At 44.0% G+C, this 16,671-nt stretch overlaps 1 protein-coding gene across 2 annotated transcripts in view; it reads left to right on the top strand.

Annotated features, from left to right (window-relative positions):
• Positions 1-16,671, top strand: part of GRIA1 (glutamate ionotropic receptor AMPA type subunit 1) — a 112,016-nt gene that overhangs the window by 57,584 nt on the left and 37,761 nt on the right. For both annotated transcript variants that reach the window (XM_088536871.1, XM_088536872.1), the window contains exons 6-8: positions 11,003-11,164; positions 12,261-12,428; positions 15,755-15,859. In XM_088536871.1, coding sequence (XP_088392997.1) covers positions 11,003-11,164; positions 12,261-12,428; positions 15,755-15,859 — 435 coding nt within the window. The remainder of the gene's footprint in view (positions 1-11,002; positions 11,165-12,260; positions 12,429-15,754; positions 15,860-16,671) is intronic.

The raw sequence follows: 16,671 nt of genomic DNA on the forward strand, positions 1-16,671 counted from the left end.
CCCTAACAGCAGACGTGATGATGGATGCACTGAGAGCCCTCTGACCTGCCAGGAAACCAAAGCTGTGTAACTTTTATGCAACCTGATGCTAAATCAAATCTTTAGGCTCAAAAGAAATAATTGAATTTAAAATTCAATAGAAATGATTTTTTCTTTAAGGAAAATATTCTCCTTTTAATGCAGGGAGGCACTGCTTGGACAGCTGTGCTGGGCAGTGACATTAGAGTCTTTCTGATGCCATCTGCAGATCCTCCAAGAAAGCTGGAAAATGTCTCTGTCTAGGGAGGTTTGGGAAGAGGTAGGAGAAAGAGAGGAATAGCCCCAGTTCTCTGGAGCCTGGAAGATTTCCTCTACAGAGCTCCTACCAGGAGACTCATGGATGCTCTTCACTCCGGACCTGCCAGTCCATCCTGATGGCAGCCTGGGATCAGAAGAGCTCTCCAGAAAAGGACCCCCTGTGAAAGGCAGGGATTTGGGAGCAGAGGGGGTGTCCTTCAGCTCCAGCCGTGCCCATGCCCTCCGCAGGGACACGGTGGCCCAGGGAGGTTTGTCACCCACGGGGTCTGGAGCCGCTCGTCCCTGCTGCAGCTGCAGCTGCCAGGCGCTACGTCAGGCCCTGGGTAATTAAACTTTAAACTACCAATTAGTCAAGCGGTTGCTGCCCTTCTCCTCTCTCAGTCCCAAGATAACTCAGTAATTTGCAAGACAGAAATGGCCACATAATTACCCCGCAATGCCCTGATAGCGATCCTGCACCCGGGCTACCCTGCAATTACAAAGTTAAAAATGTTACGTTGTGCAGGGGGGACGTGCAAGCTGCAGAGCAGCCGGGAACTGCAGTTGCCAATTGTTTAAAGTTATTATTTCTGTAAGCCTACTTGTCAGAGGATTATGCATGTCCCTTCATTAAGGTGAAGCAGGGAAGCTATCTGGAGTAGTGGAGGGGTGTCTATATGTTTTAACGTATACCACGCAGCAAGGTAAATGAGAACGATATCACCTCTCCTGTTTGCACAGCTTAAGGGTAAATACTTTAAAGGCATAAGGCTGTCTGATACTCTGGTGATAGAGTTAGGAAGGGCATTTCCTGTAGGTTGTGTCTCTCTCTCCCACTTTCAGCACTCTTCTCCAATCTTTAATTTCTCTTCTCAGCCCTCGCAAATGCTGAGAGGACAGAGCTGGCTAGAAGGCGGCTGCATACTCAGCCAACACGGATTATAAATAATTAACCTGGAGCAAGAGGCTCTTCAGCTCTCCAGCCCCTCCGCAAGGCTCTGCCTCCCGGGCTGCCCAGGGGGAGCCGCTTCTGCCCCAGCTGCTGCTCCCTGCAGCATCCCCACGTCTGACAGGACCCCACAGCTCACTGTGATTAGCGGTGCTTTCCAAAGTCACTTCGATTTTTGGACAGAGGAAGGGGAGCAAAAGGACCAGAATCTCCTTCCTTTGTTTTTCTTTCTCCTTAAAACGCAGCATTGGATGATAGTCATCCTCCAGAGACAGGAATGTTAAACAGTGAAAGAAAGGGTATAATCAAACAACTTGGGAAAATCATTATAAAAAAGGGGGAACACTTCTCAGCGTTACAATGGCCCTTTTGGGGGCAGGTTTTAGGCACCAAAAGCCAAATTGTTTTTCTTGATGTACAGTGCCTGCATGACAGCTACTCGCTCATCTGTTCTGCAAGGAAAATGCCATGGGATCTGAAGATCCCACATTCCTGACCTGCCCTAGAGGCGAGGAAGTGGCACCTCTGCCCTGTGTGGGGATGGCCAGAGAGGTTATAGGGGGTTGGCAGAACGTGTCAATATTTGGGAGGGTGAAACCGCGGTGCAGTGCTCTGATTGAAGAGATCATGATAGCTTTAACCCTTTTCTAAGGACATCTCGTTCCTGGATTAGAGCCCTGAGAGGGTGTAACGTGCTGTAATTTATTCACACTGACTCATATGCATAGCGGATAGACCTTAAATGCCCCACGTTTTCCCCTGTAGATGAGTCCTGAGGGGACAGGGTGCGCGTTGCCCACACACCCACGTGTATCTGCATGTGCCTACTCGCACACGTAGGAGCCAGCCTGATTTTGTGGGTATTGCACAATTTGGAGTACTAGGTTGTACGAGTATAAATTAAGAGCTAAGAACTGCGATTGCCTTTGCATTTCCGAGTGAGTGACTTCTTGCTCCATGTGCTGGCTGGGGTAGTGCTGTTTGTAGGAGTCCCATCCTGCCCACCAGTGTGGACATGAGGCTCCTTCCTAGTCACAACAGGTCCTGCCTTGCAGGAGCCCTCAGCTGCCTCAGTGCTGCCCATTGCTTGGTGACTTGCACTAGCTGCTGCGTGGATGAGTTTTGAGACCTGCCTCTTCGCTATGCTACCTAAATGAGGAGTCCCTTCACCACGGGGGAGCAATCAAGGAAATGGCACATTTGGAGCAAATGTTGGTCATTTCTGGTAATCCTCTTATTCAGAGCTACACTCAGCCACACACAAAGTACTGATCAGCCGCAGCAGCTCTAAACTGGTGCTGTGTCAGGAACCCAAAGCAAGTAAATCCATAAGCACAGACCAAGAGTCCTACCAAAATCATCCAGGGGAGCCTCTTGAACGAGGTGGGACTTGCTGTCTGCTCATGGGCGATTCCTGGGCGAAAGCAGGTACTAACTTTTATTAATCAATGGTTGTTTGCCCAGCGGCTGCTGTCTGCAAAGCCATAGTAGAGCACCAAGCAGAATTTGACAAGCAGCAGCAAATGAAAGCTACTATTTCTTAGTAGGAACAGCTTTGTCTTTCAGGGAAATTGCTGTTGCCAAGGTGAGACAATAGTATTTCTGTGTTTGCAAAGAAAAATGAAATTGTTCTGCACCTGAGGCCACGGACAAACATCCTCCCCCATGTGTGGCCGTGCCTGCTGAAGGTTGGAGCTCTCCTGCGCGCTCAGCCCGGCCTGTCCCGCCAGGGTCCGTCCCGTGACGGTTCCTCCCCAATGGCCCTGCCAGGGGAAGGGCTCCTGGGGTCATTCCTGCTCTCCTTGGGGCAGCTCAGCCCATTCCTCCTCCTGCAGTGCTTTCTGTCTGGTCTGATTTTGCAGTGCAGCCCTCTAGGGATGCCCCCTCTGAAGCTTATGGGCCACTCCAGATGTTTGCACACAAAATGTCAGTTGTTTTTGCAAGAAAAATGGATCCTCTGCCCCTGCCCACTAGAGTTACTCCAATTAGCTTCCACCAGCCGCCGCTCTGCAGATCTATCAGGTGTACCAGCACAAGGGCTTTGCTGTCCTTCCTCCCTGCCTTTCCCTGTTCTCTCTGCTTTTCTTTTTAGAGCTCAAAGAGGTTTTGGCAATTTAAGAAGTATTTGTTTCTGTGGGTTTTATTTTTCTAGGCTTTGTTCTCTGCCTTTGAGAGCCTCAGTCTAGCAACCACAAAGGAAAAAATGTAGCCAATACTATCAGAGGAGCAAGCTTAGAAACTTCTGGGATTCCTTTCTTTTGATGTTGCAAACTTTTTTCCCATAACCTTGGCTTCATGTATCCATTTGCCTTATGCCGGTGATGTAGGTTGACTACTGTCAGTAATGGTAGAACATCAGCTCTCTTGGGCAAAGAAAAAAATTGTCTTAAAATAAGTGACATTCCTGTGACCTGTCTTTAAAAGAAAAGTATTAGGGACAGCTGCCTTATGTGGTGTAAGGTTTTTTGTTTTTTTTTTTACCCTGAGCATTAGTCCAGGTTCTTCTTTTAGCAGATGCTCTGTGTTGAAGCTGAGTAGATAAATGCATGAGTTTGCTGATGCTAAGGTAGCAGAGAAGAGAAAAGATAAGAGCAGTGTCAATTAGCAAAGGTAAGCATTTTTTTCTATGCCATTTCGTATCAGCATGTGTCAGTACTGAGTTAGGCCATGGACAGTTTCACTTTGCAAGCAGCTGTGATGGTTTCAGAACTTACCAGCACAGCAGTTTTCCAGCAAAGTGACTTGAACAAGACACAGACAAAATCCACAGGTTTGGTTCAGTTCACCTGACATTTAAATGCATTTTTTGACCTTTTCCCTGAATATGGAAGTGGGATTCTTGGGAGAAATTTGCACCAGCAGGGCTGAGACCCGGTAACTGCAGCCCCTGGAAGTGGTTTTGCTGAAGCTAATGAGTGACTTAAAAAAATTACTGAGCATCAGGTGAGCAACTGACATTATTACAACCACTGAAAGGAAAAATGGGTTTGCTTAGATCTCAGCAAGTCTGTTAAGGTTTCCCCTGCCATTTGCAATCTCCTAGTCCATTAGCCTGGTTCATCTGGCAAGGAGTAACTTGTATATCCATGATATCTTTCTCATGGTGACTTCATTTCTACTATGAACTTGCATGTTTTTAGCTTTCTTCATCAGATTTTTGTCTGTTTGCTAGACTGAATATTCCATTAGTGAAGTGACGTTCCTTATGTAGATACTTGTAAACTGGGATCAAGTCATCCCTTAATCATATCTGTGAGGTCCTGGAATCTGTCACTGCAGGGCATGTTTCCCAAACATCTAATGAGTTTCTTCTCTGAAAGCTCTCTTAAGTATGAGCTTCCGCCTAGATGTCTGCCTGTATCCAACAATTTGTATGATTGTTTATTCCCAATATGCTCTGCAGCAATAGGATTGGGCTAATGCAAGGAATAGCAACATACACAAAAAATCCTCTTCCTGATGAACTACACAAATTCAAGTTACTGGTCGTTTCCACGCATCTATCCTTCACGTGGTTATCCTCACCTGACTTAGCGTGCTTGCTACCAATAGATCTGCACAAAACAGCACAACAGACCAATCTTTTCTTTGTGGAAAAGATTCCACAAACTGCCGGGTCAGGACATATCTGGCAATGTCTCCCACCCCGCACCTTTCTTTCACTTTCTTTCTCTTTCATTTGATTCTTTGTTATAGCGAGGACTTGAGTATTTTACTGCCACAACAAGATTTGACATATTAATAATTCTGCAGACAAGAAGTCATTTCTTGTTGGAAAGCATGCTGGAATGAGACTGGAGCAGATGGGCTCCTTTTGACATACCCTCCTCCTTAACGCAAAGTGATGGGAGTGAAGAATGATGCTTTGCTGGAGAAGTCAAGCTTGAAGATAATTTGGTGTATTAGGAATGCTCCGTCTGGAAACGCTCCACTTGGCACTCCCTGCAGGATGATCTGGAGTACCTGGGAATGACAGGAGCCACTTTGTATTGACTCAGCTGATCTACAGCAATTCAGAAGCAATTCTTTTGTTTTGCAAAATTTCTTATAATCATGAAGTCTGTTAGCAGGAGGCAGTCTGGCATGGCTGGCCACACGCATTACTTCTAAAGAGAGATGGGCCATTTTCCTGATACTGCCATAGATTTTTAGGTGAGCTTGGGTAAATGTCTTAAACTTGCTGTCGTTCCTCCCTCCTCACTTGAGGAACATGAAGACAGCCATGCACAGCAGAAGAAATTACCTCAAAATTGCTTTTGAATAGAAATCCAGATTTCACTAAGCAATGAAAAAATATTCTCAGAGACACCTCCACCACAAGAATTAAAAACAACAATTATAAGCTTCTGTGCATAATGCCATAATCCATCCTTCTTAATTTGCATTAAAGTGGAACAGTTTTACTGTTTCCCTCCCATGATCACGGTAGAGCAGTTGCCATGGGGGGGTTGTGCCTGCAGGTCCTGCCTTGGGAGTGCTGGAGACACTCACACTGCCAAGAGAACCCAAGGGATGTTTCAGTGTGGGACGCCAGGTCATCTTTGTCTGAGACAAAAAAGGAGTCAGAAACCTTACTCTGAGGACGGTGTGCTTGGTACCAGAGGCAGGGGACTGTGTATTGGTTCAGCCAACAAGTCCTCTCCAGGCAGTCAGAGAAAGGGACATTTTCTCTGTGTCTTCATTCAGAGATAAGCATTGCAAGTCTCAGTGTAAGACCTGGAGGGTGGAGCAAAGGGAAGAGAAAAAAATAAGAGCGTTTCTCAGAAGTCTGGCCATCTTTGAGGGTGCCAGAGCACTGGAACAGGCTGCCCAGAGAGGTTGTGGAGTCTCCTTCTCTGGAGATCTTCAAACCCGCTTGGACGCAGTCCTGTGCCATGTGCTCTAGGTGACCCTGCGTGTGCAGGGGGTTGGACTAGATGATCCCTAGAGGTCCCTTCCAGCCTTAAGCATTCTGTGATTCTATGATTCAAGGAGACTCTCTGAAAGGCCCTCTCAGCAGAGGCCAAGTGGAGGTGCTGAGATTTTGAACTGTGCTGTGGTTGGGCTGCAGGAAGGAGAGGAGCAGCTGCAGCCTGCCAGGAGCTCAGGCCTTTCTGCCCGTTAGCAGAGCTTCAAAGGCTCCGTTATACCGTAGGAGGTGCCCTGCAGGGCAAATGCCAGCAATTAATACCAATTTACTGAAGTACAGAGAGAATGTGAAGGTGTGGGGCTGTGGCTCGTTGCCTGTTGATGCCAGGACACCGCAGATGTGGAACTGAGCTGCTTTGCCTCTGCTGCTGTCCTGCAGATGAGCGGGGCTGGAGGAGAAGCCCTTGCAGCCTGCAGCGCTGCTGGGGACGGTGGCGGCCGGGCCACCCTCCTGCAGCAGCAGCTCAGAGTGAGCGGTGTCTGCAGGACGAGCGGCGCTGCCTGGTGTCCTCGTGCCCTTGAGGAGGCAGCGGTTTAGAACGGCAAGGCAGCCAAAGGAGAGGAGGGTGGAAGGGGACGTGCAGGAGCCTAAGCGATGTTGGCAGGTCTGAAGACGGTCACACACGAAGGGATGAGGGCTTTCCCTGCGCCATCTGACAGCAGCCGGCGCTGCCCGCTCGATGTCTCGCCTCCCAGTGATGTTCTGGGTGAAAGTCAGGAGCTGGCTGATTTCTGGGGGACTTTCTTTTCAAGGCAGATCCTTCCTGGGCTGGTTAATCAAGATGAATTCATGAGGCCCATTTCAAGCCATCAGTCTTCGTGCATTATGCATCGCCTTTGATGACTAAGCCCACAAGCAGCGGAGAGGAATATAAATGTGTGACTTGCTGACACCTCTCCCAGGAACGACAGCGGTGAATGGGATAGTAAACAACCTCTGGCTTGAAAATGGGTTCAGTTTAAGCACAGCATAAAGAACAGATGCAGCAAGGAAAACACAGCGAGGAAGGGAGCCTTCCCAACACAAACGTGTTTTCCTTTTGCTCTTTGAAGGCATCAAGGTCTTTAGCAGCTGTCCATGTTATTTACTAACAGCAGGACTTCTCCATGTAATCACTTTGTGAGGTTCATTAAAGTGGAAAGAACAGCCCAAGGTTTGGGTTCAAGCGCAGGTTTCTCCTTTGAACCAAGCCTGGCTGTTGTCCCTGCTGCACTTTTGGAACAGTTCTGTCCCTTACAACCCCAGGGAACCTTTCCTTCCAGTGCTTGTCCACTTCTTACTGGTTTTGATTTGATGGCAGAGGGAAGCAATTCTGTGCCGGTTCCTTTCCAAATTGGTTGCTGCTGGAGCTGCTGCTGCGAGCACGTCTGCTGCCCCACCGCAGTGCAGTGATCCTCAGAGATTTCCTGGTGGCACACAGGAAGCTTTTTACCGTTCAGTCTTACTGTCTAGAGTGATAACTTTCCTGCTTTTTAGGCCCTTTCTCTGTTGGATAAGTATTTTATATGTTTGTGCTTCTTTCAGATTTCACTTATGCTAGGGCTTTCACAGATGTCTGTTGTGACTGCTTCCCTCTCCTTGATCTGTTAGCAAGTTTCCCTGTCTTTAATCTTGGAAATCCAGTTTCTCAACGTTCTCTTTCTCTGCTTCTCTGAAGTAAAAGAAGCATCAATCAAATTGCGTCTTATTTCCCTCAGTACTTGTTGGTAACGTGAGGCTTCACACAATAAATATTTGTGAGCCCATGCTCAGGGCTGGAGGAGCCCAGCACTGCATGCTATAGAGCCTGGGGGCAGCAGGAGCCTCTGCAGCCCTCACGTTCCCCAGAAACCTCTCCCTGATGGCCTCACAGAGAGTTGTACTATATGAAACTTTAACATTAGCGATGACAGATTGTATTTGTTACTTGCATAGTGTTATTGTTCTCTGCTAAACCCCCTAATGATGAAATAACTGGTGCTAATATCCCACAGTGGGTTGCACAATTGCGTCCCACATAGGACAGCTGCTCTCTTCGTCTGCATCTCTCATTTTTTGCAGACTCGGTTAAAAACTCAGGGCAAGCCCAGACTTCTGCTTTTTATTTCCTGAATCAGATAGATTGGAGACTAAATAAAAGGCCCCTCTTTTTTTGGCAAGATGTGCCTATAGTTAGGACAAGATGATGGGTGATTGATGCCTTTTTTACTTGCAAATATTGTAATTCTCCTGTTTTAATCTTTCCTGCAAGCTTTGGCTCCTATTCCAAAAAGATAGATAAGCACGTTTAATTCCTGATACCGCTTTGTGAATAGAAACACCTTCAAAAGATGATGTGTGTAACATTTGATATATATTCTTGCTTATATCTTAGACAGCAAGAATTCATCACCATTGGGAACTGGTTCCTAAAATTTCTGATCACTGCTATTCCCAGTTCAACTCCATTACACTGGTAAATTAGCTGTCATCTCACCCAGCCCTGCTCTAAGCAATTTTTGTGGTGCAGTGATTAAAATTCCTTTGTAATTAGGACTATTCCTTACTAACCTTCTACTGGGGCATGTGGAGGAGGGCTAACAGGTGAAAGCAGCTTTTTGGCAATTGATAACAGCTGAAATGCAAAGACATATTCAAGGTTAGATGATATCTTCCCTGGTCCCATCTGTTTTAAACAACTGGAAAAAACTGCTGAGTTCTCCACACTTTTTAAACAGCTTGAATTTTATAAGGTGAATCCTGATGAATATCACTGCTTCAATACTTGCTTCAGCTTCAAAATGCTTTGGTTTGGGGGAAAATAGTGAAAGACAATGTTTGCAATCACTGCCATCTAGCCACTGGTGTCATAATCTTTTTTTGAGTTTTCCCATTTAAATCTGCTCACGGAGGGGTTAAGGACACTAGACTTGACATCCTATTCATATTCTGTTGTGAACTTGGACTTTTCTTCATGCCTTTGTCAGCCTTCCAAGAGGGAGCTGGTGGCACAAGCTTCAAATAGCTGCCTGGTAGTTTCTTTTGACAGATTTTCTTACCCTGAGTACTTCCCAGGAGCAAAATGTCAGTGTAATTTGGTCCTAGCCATGAGTAACCAGTTGGCAACCTGTGAGGTTCCTCTTACTGAACCTTAGGAGCTCTATGTGTCAAAAACCGCTTGGCCTGAAATGCATTAAGATGTCAGGGACAGTTATCTTACTGCATTTCCTGTTCATTAATCACAGCTCTGGCTTTCTGAAACCCCCACGCTAGCAATTACAAACAAGATTGATGGGAGCTAAACCAGCTTTCTGAGGAATACATACTCACAAAATATCACTACATGTATTCCTTTTTACCTAAATCGCTGCACTTTGAAGAAAAATAAATCATGCTTGGAGCATCTGTGCATCTACATTCATTCCCAAACCAGGAAGGGGATGCTAAATTGCATACAAAACACAGGAAGAAAAAGTGCAAAAGTCTCTAAAGATGTTTTTGAGTCACTTATGACTTCCTTGGTCTGACGTCTATGGGAGAGGGCAATTTAGTCTTTTTTTCTTCCAAGCTGTCTGCTCCCACAGCAGGTTTTCATCTAACAGCTTGACCCTGACCTTGGACATTAATGAGCTAATTAGCTCCCCCAGCCCATGCACAGAGGTTGTCACTTTAGGAACCCAACTAGGCTCTGGTAGGAGGGGTGTGATTTGGATTTGCTAACTCACAGCATCATTATATGTATCGGGAGAAGGGGAGTGAGGGAAGCCTGCAGGTAGGTTCAGAAGGTGCCTGAGGAGGATGTAGAGCAGCTGTGTATCTTGGAGGGAAGGCAAAGCTGTGCTGTGTGTGTTCATCTTGGCTGTTTTCCCTCATACATTATGGTTGGTTGTGATATTAGTGAAACTAATTAGCTGCATCTCTTGTGCCTGTACTCTGAAAGAAAATGCAAGACTTCTGCTTGTCTCCACACAACAGCCAAGCAGGAGAGAAAGCCACTGTTGAAGCTTCTCCTGTCCTTGGCAGGAGGGCAAAGTAGAGTATCTCAGATCTGGAATGCTGAAAAAATAGGATTAGAGCAAAGAGACCAAAGTATGATCTTGCTTGCAATGTCTCTCTAATATTAATTTGCCTCTGTTTTGACTGAAGTGTTTCAGCAGTTGCTTTTATGTACCTATGAATTACTGGTGACAGCAAATCCCCACTGCTACCTCAATATACTTGTGTATTTGTGCACTTGTGTTCATCACACAGGGTGGGCAAGAGGTAGGGGAGAACAGTAGAGGAAATGAATTTCACCAGTCATCTGAGGTGTAAAAAAATGGCTTTTTGTCTCCTAAAGTAAGAAAACCCTCTATCCTGTCTATTCTAACAGCTGGACTCCTTTGGCAAGATAGCTGATCACGTGCTGCTTAAGCTACTGCAAGTTCATTATTCAGGATTTGTGGGTTTTAGTTTTTTTCTTCTTTTCTGCAAACTATAACTTGAAAAGGGGTTACCTCTCTGTTGATAACTGACTGCATAGAAGCTAGAGATGGCTGAATAATTCTTTCTAATAAATGCTTGTTGAGAATTTTGTTATTTTCGCCCAAGCATTATCTGAGAGAGAATTTTTTTTCCATTATTTTGCTAGCTTTCTTGCAAAGGAGTTATTATTAATATGACTGCTCGTCTCTCTGGATGGAAACAGCAGGATGGAGCCAGCTCAGAGACCTCCTGTTGCCTATGAGAAAGGCAAATTAACGTGATGGTTTGGGAAATGGCCTTTCTTCTAGAGTTCAGGATCTTTTCAGCAGAGGGAAGAGGTTTTTCCTAAGCCAGATGCCATATTCATAGATAGGCAGGTTTCCTATTATCCACCCCAGAAATGTGCTCCTCTGATGAGCTTCTCCTGTTGTTGTCTCCTGTATTAGGGATTCATGGATATTGACCTGACGAAATTCAAGGAGAGTGGAGCCAATGTCACTGGCTTCCAGCTGGTGAATTACACAGATGCTGTTCCAGCAAGGATCATGCAGCAGTGGAAGAATAATGATGCCAGGGAACATCCTCGTGTGGACTGGAAGAGGCCAAAGGCAAGTGGTATAGAAAACCATTTAATTTAGGCAGGGCCTTGCCTCGTGATCACACTGAGCTGTTGAATCTAGCTTTTCTTCATCCTAAAACGTTACCACTTAATATAGTTACAAACTCCATGTGTCTCAACACTGTCTGCATGTTAGAAGTATATGCTCACTGCTGAGAAATACACAAGTCAGTTATATTCACTCTTTCCCAGATTTCATCCTTCTTAAAACTAAAGATTAAACACCCCCTCCTGTTTAGCATTAAAAAATAAAAACCTCATTAAATCCTTGACTATTCACATGTTCACTAGCTCACCAGACTATTCACGTGTTCACTCTTCACGTGTTCACTTACCTAGCACTTCAAGTACAATAGTCAATAAGTATATTTTAATTCCTAACATGGAAAAGTTAAGCTGTCAAGAATGGAGGAGTGGGTTGTTTTTTTTTCTACTTGACATTTGAAAACAAATATACACATTTGTGGCAAACATCTAGAAATAGAAATAGCAACCTTGGAAGAATGAGTTTGAGAAAGCTGCAAACAAATACTTTGGTAGATAATCATAGGGAAAGGAATTAACTTGAATGGTCGTCATTCACCCTAGAATTTTATACTGTTTCTTATACAAGTTTCTGCTTGAGTGAACTCATTTTCTGCATAATTTTTGCATATTAAAACAGAGTTTTCTCATTTCCGTGTATGACCAGAAAGGGTGACTTTTTTTTTTTTTTAGTATCATATAGTTTCATATTCACCCAGTATAATGTATTTCTTAGAAGTTTATTTTCAAGACTCAGATAGCAGGTGATGCCTTTTAAGGTTAAGTCCTCTTTAGGGAGCAAATCTGACAGCAATTCAGCTAGAACAAAAGGCAAGTGCAGCAGCCCTTAGCCCTGCATTGGTTGATCTTCCACTCTTGATGCCTCTTGGGGAGAGGGTATCAACTTTTCAGAAGTCAACAAGACAGCAGTGATTAGAGGACGTGAGATGCTGGAAGGATAAAAACAGGACAAAATCATCTGAGAAGTTGCCCTGTGGAGAGCGCAAGCACGAGGGCAGCTAACGCTAATGAACCACGTGCAACTCCCCTTGTCTTTCTAGTACACGTCTGCTCTCACGTACGATGGGGTGCGGGTGATGGCCGAAGCCTTTCAGAACCTGCGGAGGCAGCGGATCGACATCTCCCGCCGCGGGAACGCCGGGGACTGCCTCGCCAACCCGGCCGTGCCCTGGGGCCAAGGCATCGACATCCAGAGAGCGCTGCAGCAGGTAGGCGCCGAGGGGGACGTCCCCGGGACAACGTGGGGACAGCTGCGGGGAGCTGGGCAACAGCAGAGAGGCTACAGGGCTCAAGCAGCCTGAGGAAAGAGTCTCCAAATTAGAGTCTGGTCTCCCAAAGGGTTCAGGAACGTCCTCGTTTCTTTAATTTCTAACAGAGCTCTGGCATTGAAAAGCCACCGTAGCCTCCTAAATCCTATGTCTCTCTTCTTACCTTCCCCACTACCACAAACTCCAGCGTTTCTGGAAGCTCCTCCAATTCTTTGTGAACTTGGCAATTTTCAGATCATTTGATTTTGCCTTGTATGGAGTTTTTTGTCAGAATGTTTTCAAAGCCCAAATTACAGCTTGTTTCTTGCTATGAGGATGGTGAGTTTTAATAACAGCCACTCAGAAAATTTATTCCTTAATAATTTAAAAATTTTGCATGCTGCATAAAATTTACATTTTGAGGAAGCAAAATCTAAACTAAATTTATAGCCAGATGGAAAACATTGACCTTACCAAAGATGAAGCAGGGCAGTACATTTCAAAATTTCTTTAAATTTCAAGACTGACATCGATTGCTAGTCGTCTTCTTTTTTCAGACGTATAATCTACTTTTTTTTTTTATCTCACAGTTTGTGCTAAATTTATTTCAAAAATAGATGATTCCTTGGAAATACTGCTAGTTCAGTGTTACCAAATATAGCTTATCCCATCTCCTTTCCTTAAGAATGAAGGCAAGAGGAACAAATTTAATTTGGTTATTTTGTGTCATATATAAATTTTGCTCAGTATTTTGTTTTGATTTGAGTTTACTGGTAAATAAGGATTCTTTTAAAATCAAATCTCACATTTGATTTGATTCGATTGCTTGGATTTGATTTATTCCCAAGCCTGCCATTGACTGTCTGTGTGACCTTGGGCAAATTGCTGTTATAGCTTTTCCAAATTCTTATAATAAAATCAGCCTCCTTGATGCATTAGGGAGATCAGTTACCTAATAAACATGAAATACTTGGAAGTCATTTGATGAACAATGGGCACTCAGACATCTTCCTATATTGAATTTATAAGAAGAGAAGATTAAAATTAAATCTGCTTGGAAAATACAATTGTGTGTGTGTGAAAATATGAAGTTTTCCTTTCATCTCTTTATTAAAGTAGTTTCAGAACTCTTAATTTCAAACAGCAGTGCATTTGAATAATGAACACAAAGAACTGTTTGCAAAATTTGTTTCTTTACCATTGAAAAACTACCACTGAAAAATATCATTCTCCAAATGTTTGATCAGTTTAACCAGGATATCAGAATAAAATGCTCCTAAATCTGTAGAAGGAGGAAACTCATTGGGAAATTTTAACTAGGAATTTAAAAATCATCTGGCACTTAGTATTGTAGCAATAACAGCATTATAGAAAGAGATAGATGGAAATAGAAAGAATTTATGATTAGATTGAAGGTTTGAGTTATCCATTCTATAAATATTCACAATTACAGCAATTCTAACAGATATTCACAGTGTGCTTTTCCTTCACCTCCCATTTGCTAATACCTAAAATTTTATGATCTGTTTAAAAGTAAAAAGTTTCTCTACTCAAATGCCTTGAATAAGCTCCCGAATTGCCTCATTTCTGTTTAGTGTAGGAAGGAGTCATGGATGGCAGGAGCAAAAATGAAAAGCAATTTCAAATAGTCTGCAATTTTTCACAAACAGAAATCTAACACATTTGAGAAAAATGCATGCTTTTATTAAAGAAAGGTAAGATTTTTTTTCAAAAGATGCTCACAAAATATTACTTTAAACCAATCCCTTGAGGTTTCTGTTCTACTCTGAAAAGATTGTACTCTCTACAAAGAGAAACTGCTGCATGAAAGGAGAGTTTTGGTCAAGCAAGCAAACAAAAGGAATTACAAGAGGAGTCTCAGAGGAAGGGTAGATGACTCCAGCATTGCTAGGAGAAATTTCTTTTGCTATTTAACTGTTATGAGGATGTGTCAGGATACGGATTTCTTCTAAATGCATAAAAAGAATAGGTGTTGTATATGAGAGCTTATAGTGTACAAAGCCATAAAGCAGGAGCACCCTGTGGTGTGAGTTTCAGAGCCGCTCAGGACCTGAAAAGAAAGCAAAGGGACCCTCAAAGGGGCAGGCATGGGAATGCTTAGAAAAATCATCCTATTGCAATGTTGTTCCCATAAGAAGGGACATGCATTTTTCTGCAAATGTCATCATGTTTACCTTTTGATTTGAAGGAGCTTCAGAAAATACAGGCAGGTGTTAGTTTTCATGACAAACCTTTGTGATAACAGTTGGAAAAAAATACAGCTTAAGCAAGTTAACTGCAGATTTCCTTTGCATTATATATTCTTGCTTCTTCACCATGCACCTTTATTCTGAGGATCTGACAGCACTTTTCAAGATGCAGTGAAGTATCTGTTCCCATTTTACACATGGGAACATACAAGTTGCAGGGAGAACAGATCTGCTCAAAGTTGGTGGAAGGACTGAGAACAATCTTTTAATTCACAATTTTTAGTATTCCTCCACATGATCTCTACAGAGACCGAAACTCCCACTCGTATTGCTGCTCGCCCTGCTCAGGCCTCACAATTCCAGCTTAGACTCTTCTCCACACCAGGCTGTCATAACAGCTCCAATGGCTGCACCACAAGGAAAAGTTCAGGATGTGGGATGTGGTGCCTGAGCAGTGCTCTTGAGCTCAACAGTGGTATCAGCAGAGATTTACGAGTCAAAGTTGCCTATGTGAATCTCATTTAAATGAGATTTAAATTGTCCCTCCCTAAATTGTCAGGTTTTATTAGGCTGGTGCAGCAGGTAATTAAATTTGTTTTAAGCTGATAGACTCCTCTCCAGTGGAGAGTGGCAGCTGGGAGGTATGGTCACAGTTTCGTATTTCTTGTAAATACAATTCCAGATTTGGGCTGACAAGCTCTTTACCAAAGTCAGATTTCTGGTCAGATTTAGACAATCTGACCAGACACAAAACCCAAGGAGTTCAGAGCTGATTTTGCACAGTGTCACATCCCAGGAAGTGATGGCCTCACACATGAGGCTCTCGTGCCTCTCTGATCTCAGGAACAGACTTTTAAGAGAGGGAGCTTTACCTCGCATGGCGAGTCCCTGTGCCCTACCAGGCACGCTATAAAGATGGAAACCACGTGAAATCCTGCTGTTCGACGGACACCCCGTCTCTGCTGCATGGACCTGAGGGATGCAACTGCATTCTGCATCCTTCTGCCCCTTGCCATTGGCTGCTGCAGAACTACCACAATGTGCCAACAGGTTTGTTTTGTTTTGGCTTTTTTTAAGGTCCGTTTTGAAGGATTATCTGGAAATGTTCAGTTTAATGAGAAGGGACGGAGGACCAACTACACCCTGCAAGTGATTGAAATGAAACATGATGGGATCAGAAAGGTAAAATAGACGGTGACTTCAGATGCTCTGCCGTGGTATGCTATGGCATGGTTAGGCCTCACAGGCTGTTGCCATTCATGAAAGTTTACAAGGCGAGTCACTGAGAACGTATTCCCAGCTCTCTACATGGGGAAGCATGGAAGCATTACCGAGAACTCCCGGTGTCTTACTATGATAACACGGAAAGGATTGTTTGGAGCTGAAGAGACTGTGGAGCAGAGATTTCCAGGACAGTGAAAGCTTGGCCCACTCATTTCATACTTCTGCTTCTTACTGGCATAGCATATGGGCTCAGGACCAGCTACAAAATTTTATTTTTGCTCCCCCACTTTTCCTCTTCAAGCTGTGAAGAGAAGCAGAGCCAGGTAGAATCTCTCTGCCCTAACCCGTATAAATGAGCCCTTTATGTTGGCCTAATTCTACTCTCCCTGAAGTGATGAGCCTTCCCCCTAACGATGCCCTGATTGCTATACGGTTATTTGTGAAATTATGGAATCCTGCTCTCTCCTTACATTCTAAACACTTTGAAAAATTTGGCCTTTTTTAGGGGTTTTTGAGCCACTAAAACACAGGCTGTTTTAAGTCTGATTCCGTGAAGTTAAGCCCCATGTTACATATTATCTTTCTGAAAAACAAGGAGTAACTCAGTTATTCTATAAATAGAGGGTATCTAAATAATTTTGGATGTATTTGCTGCACCTCTTCTGCACCCCCTTACTCCCAGAAGAATAAAATATACATCTGAAATGGTTACAGGTTTAACTCCCTCTGCCCCAATTCCTGCCTTTCTCTGAGATCAGCAGATACGAGTT

The sequence above is a fragment of the Tinamus guttatus genome, unplaced genomic scaffold (genome assembly GCF_059628265.1).
Source record: "Tinamus guttatus ecotype Peru unplaced genomic scaffold, ASM5962826v1 Tinamus_guttatus_pri_ptg000710l, whole genome shotgun sequence".
In the NCBI taxonomy this organism is placed as follows: domain Eukaryota; kingdom Metazoa; phylum Chordata; class Aves; order Tinamiformes; family Tinamidae; genus Tinamus; species Tinamus guttatus.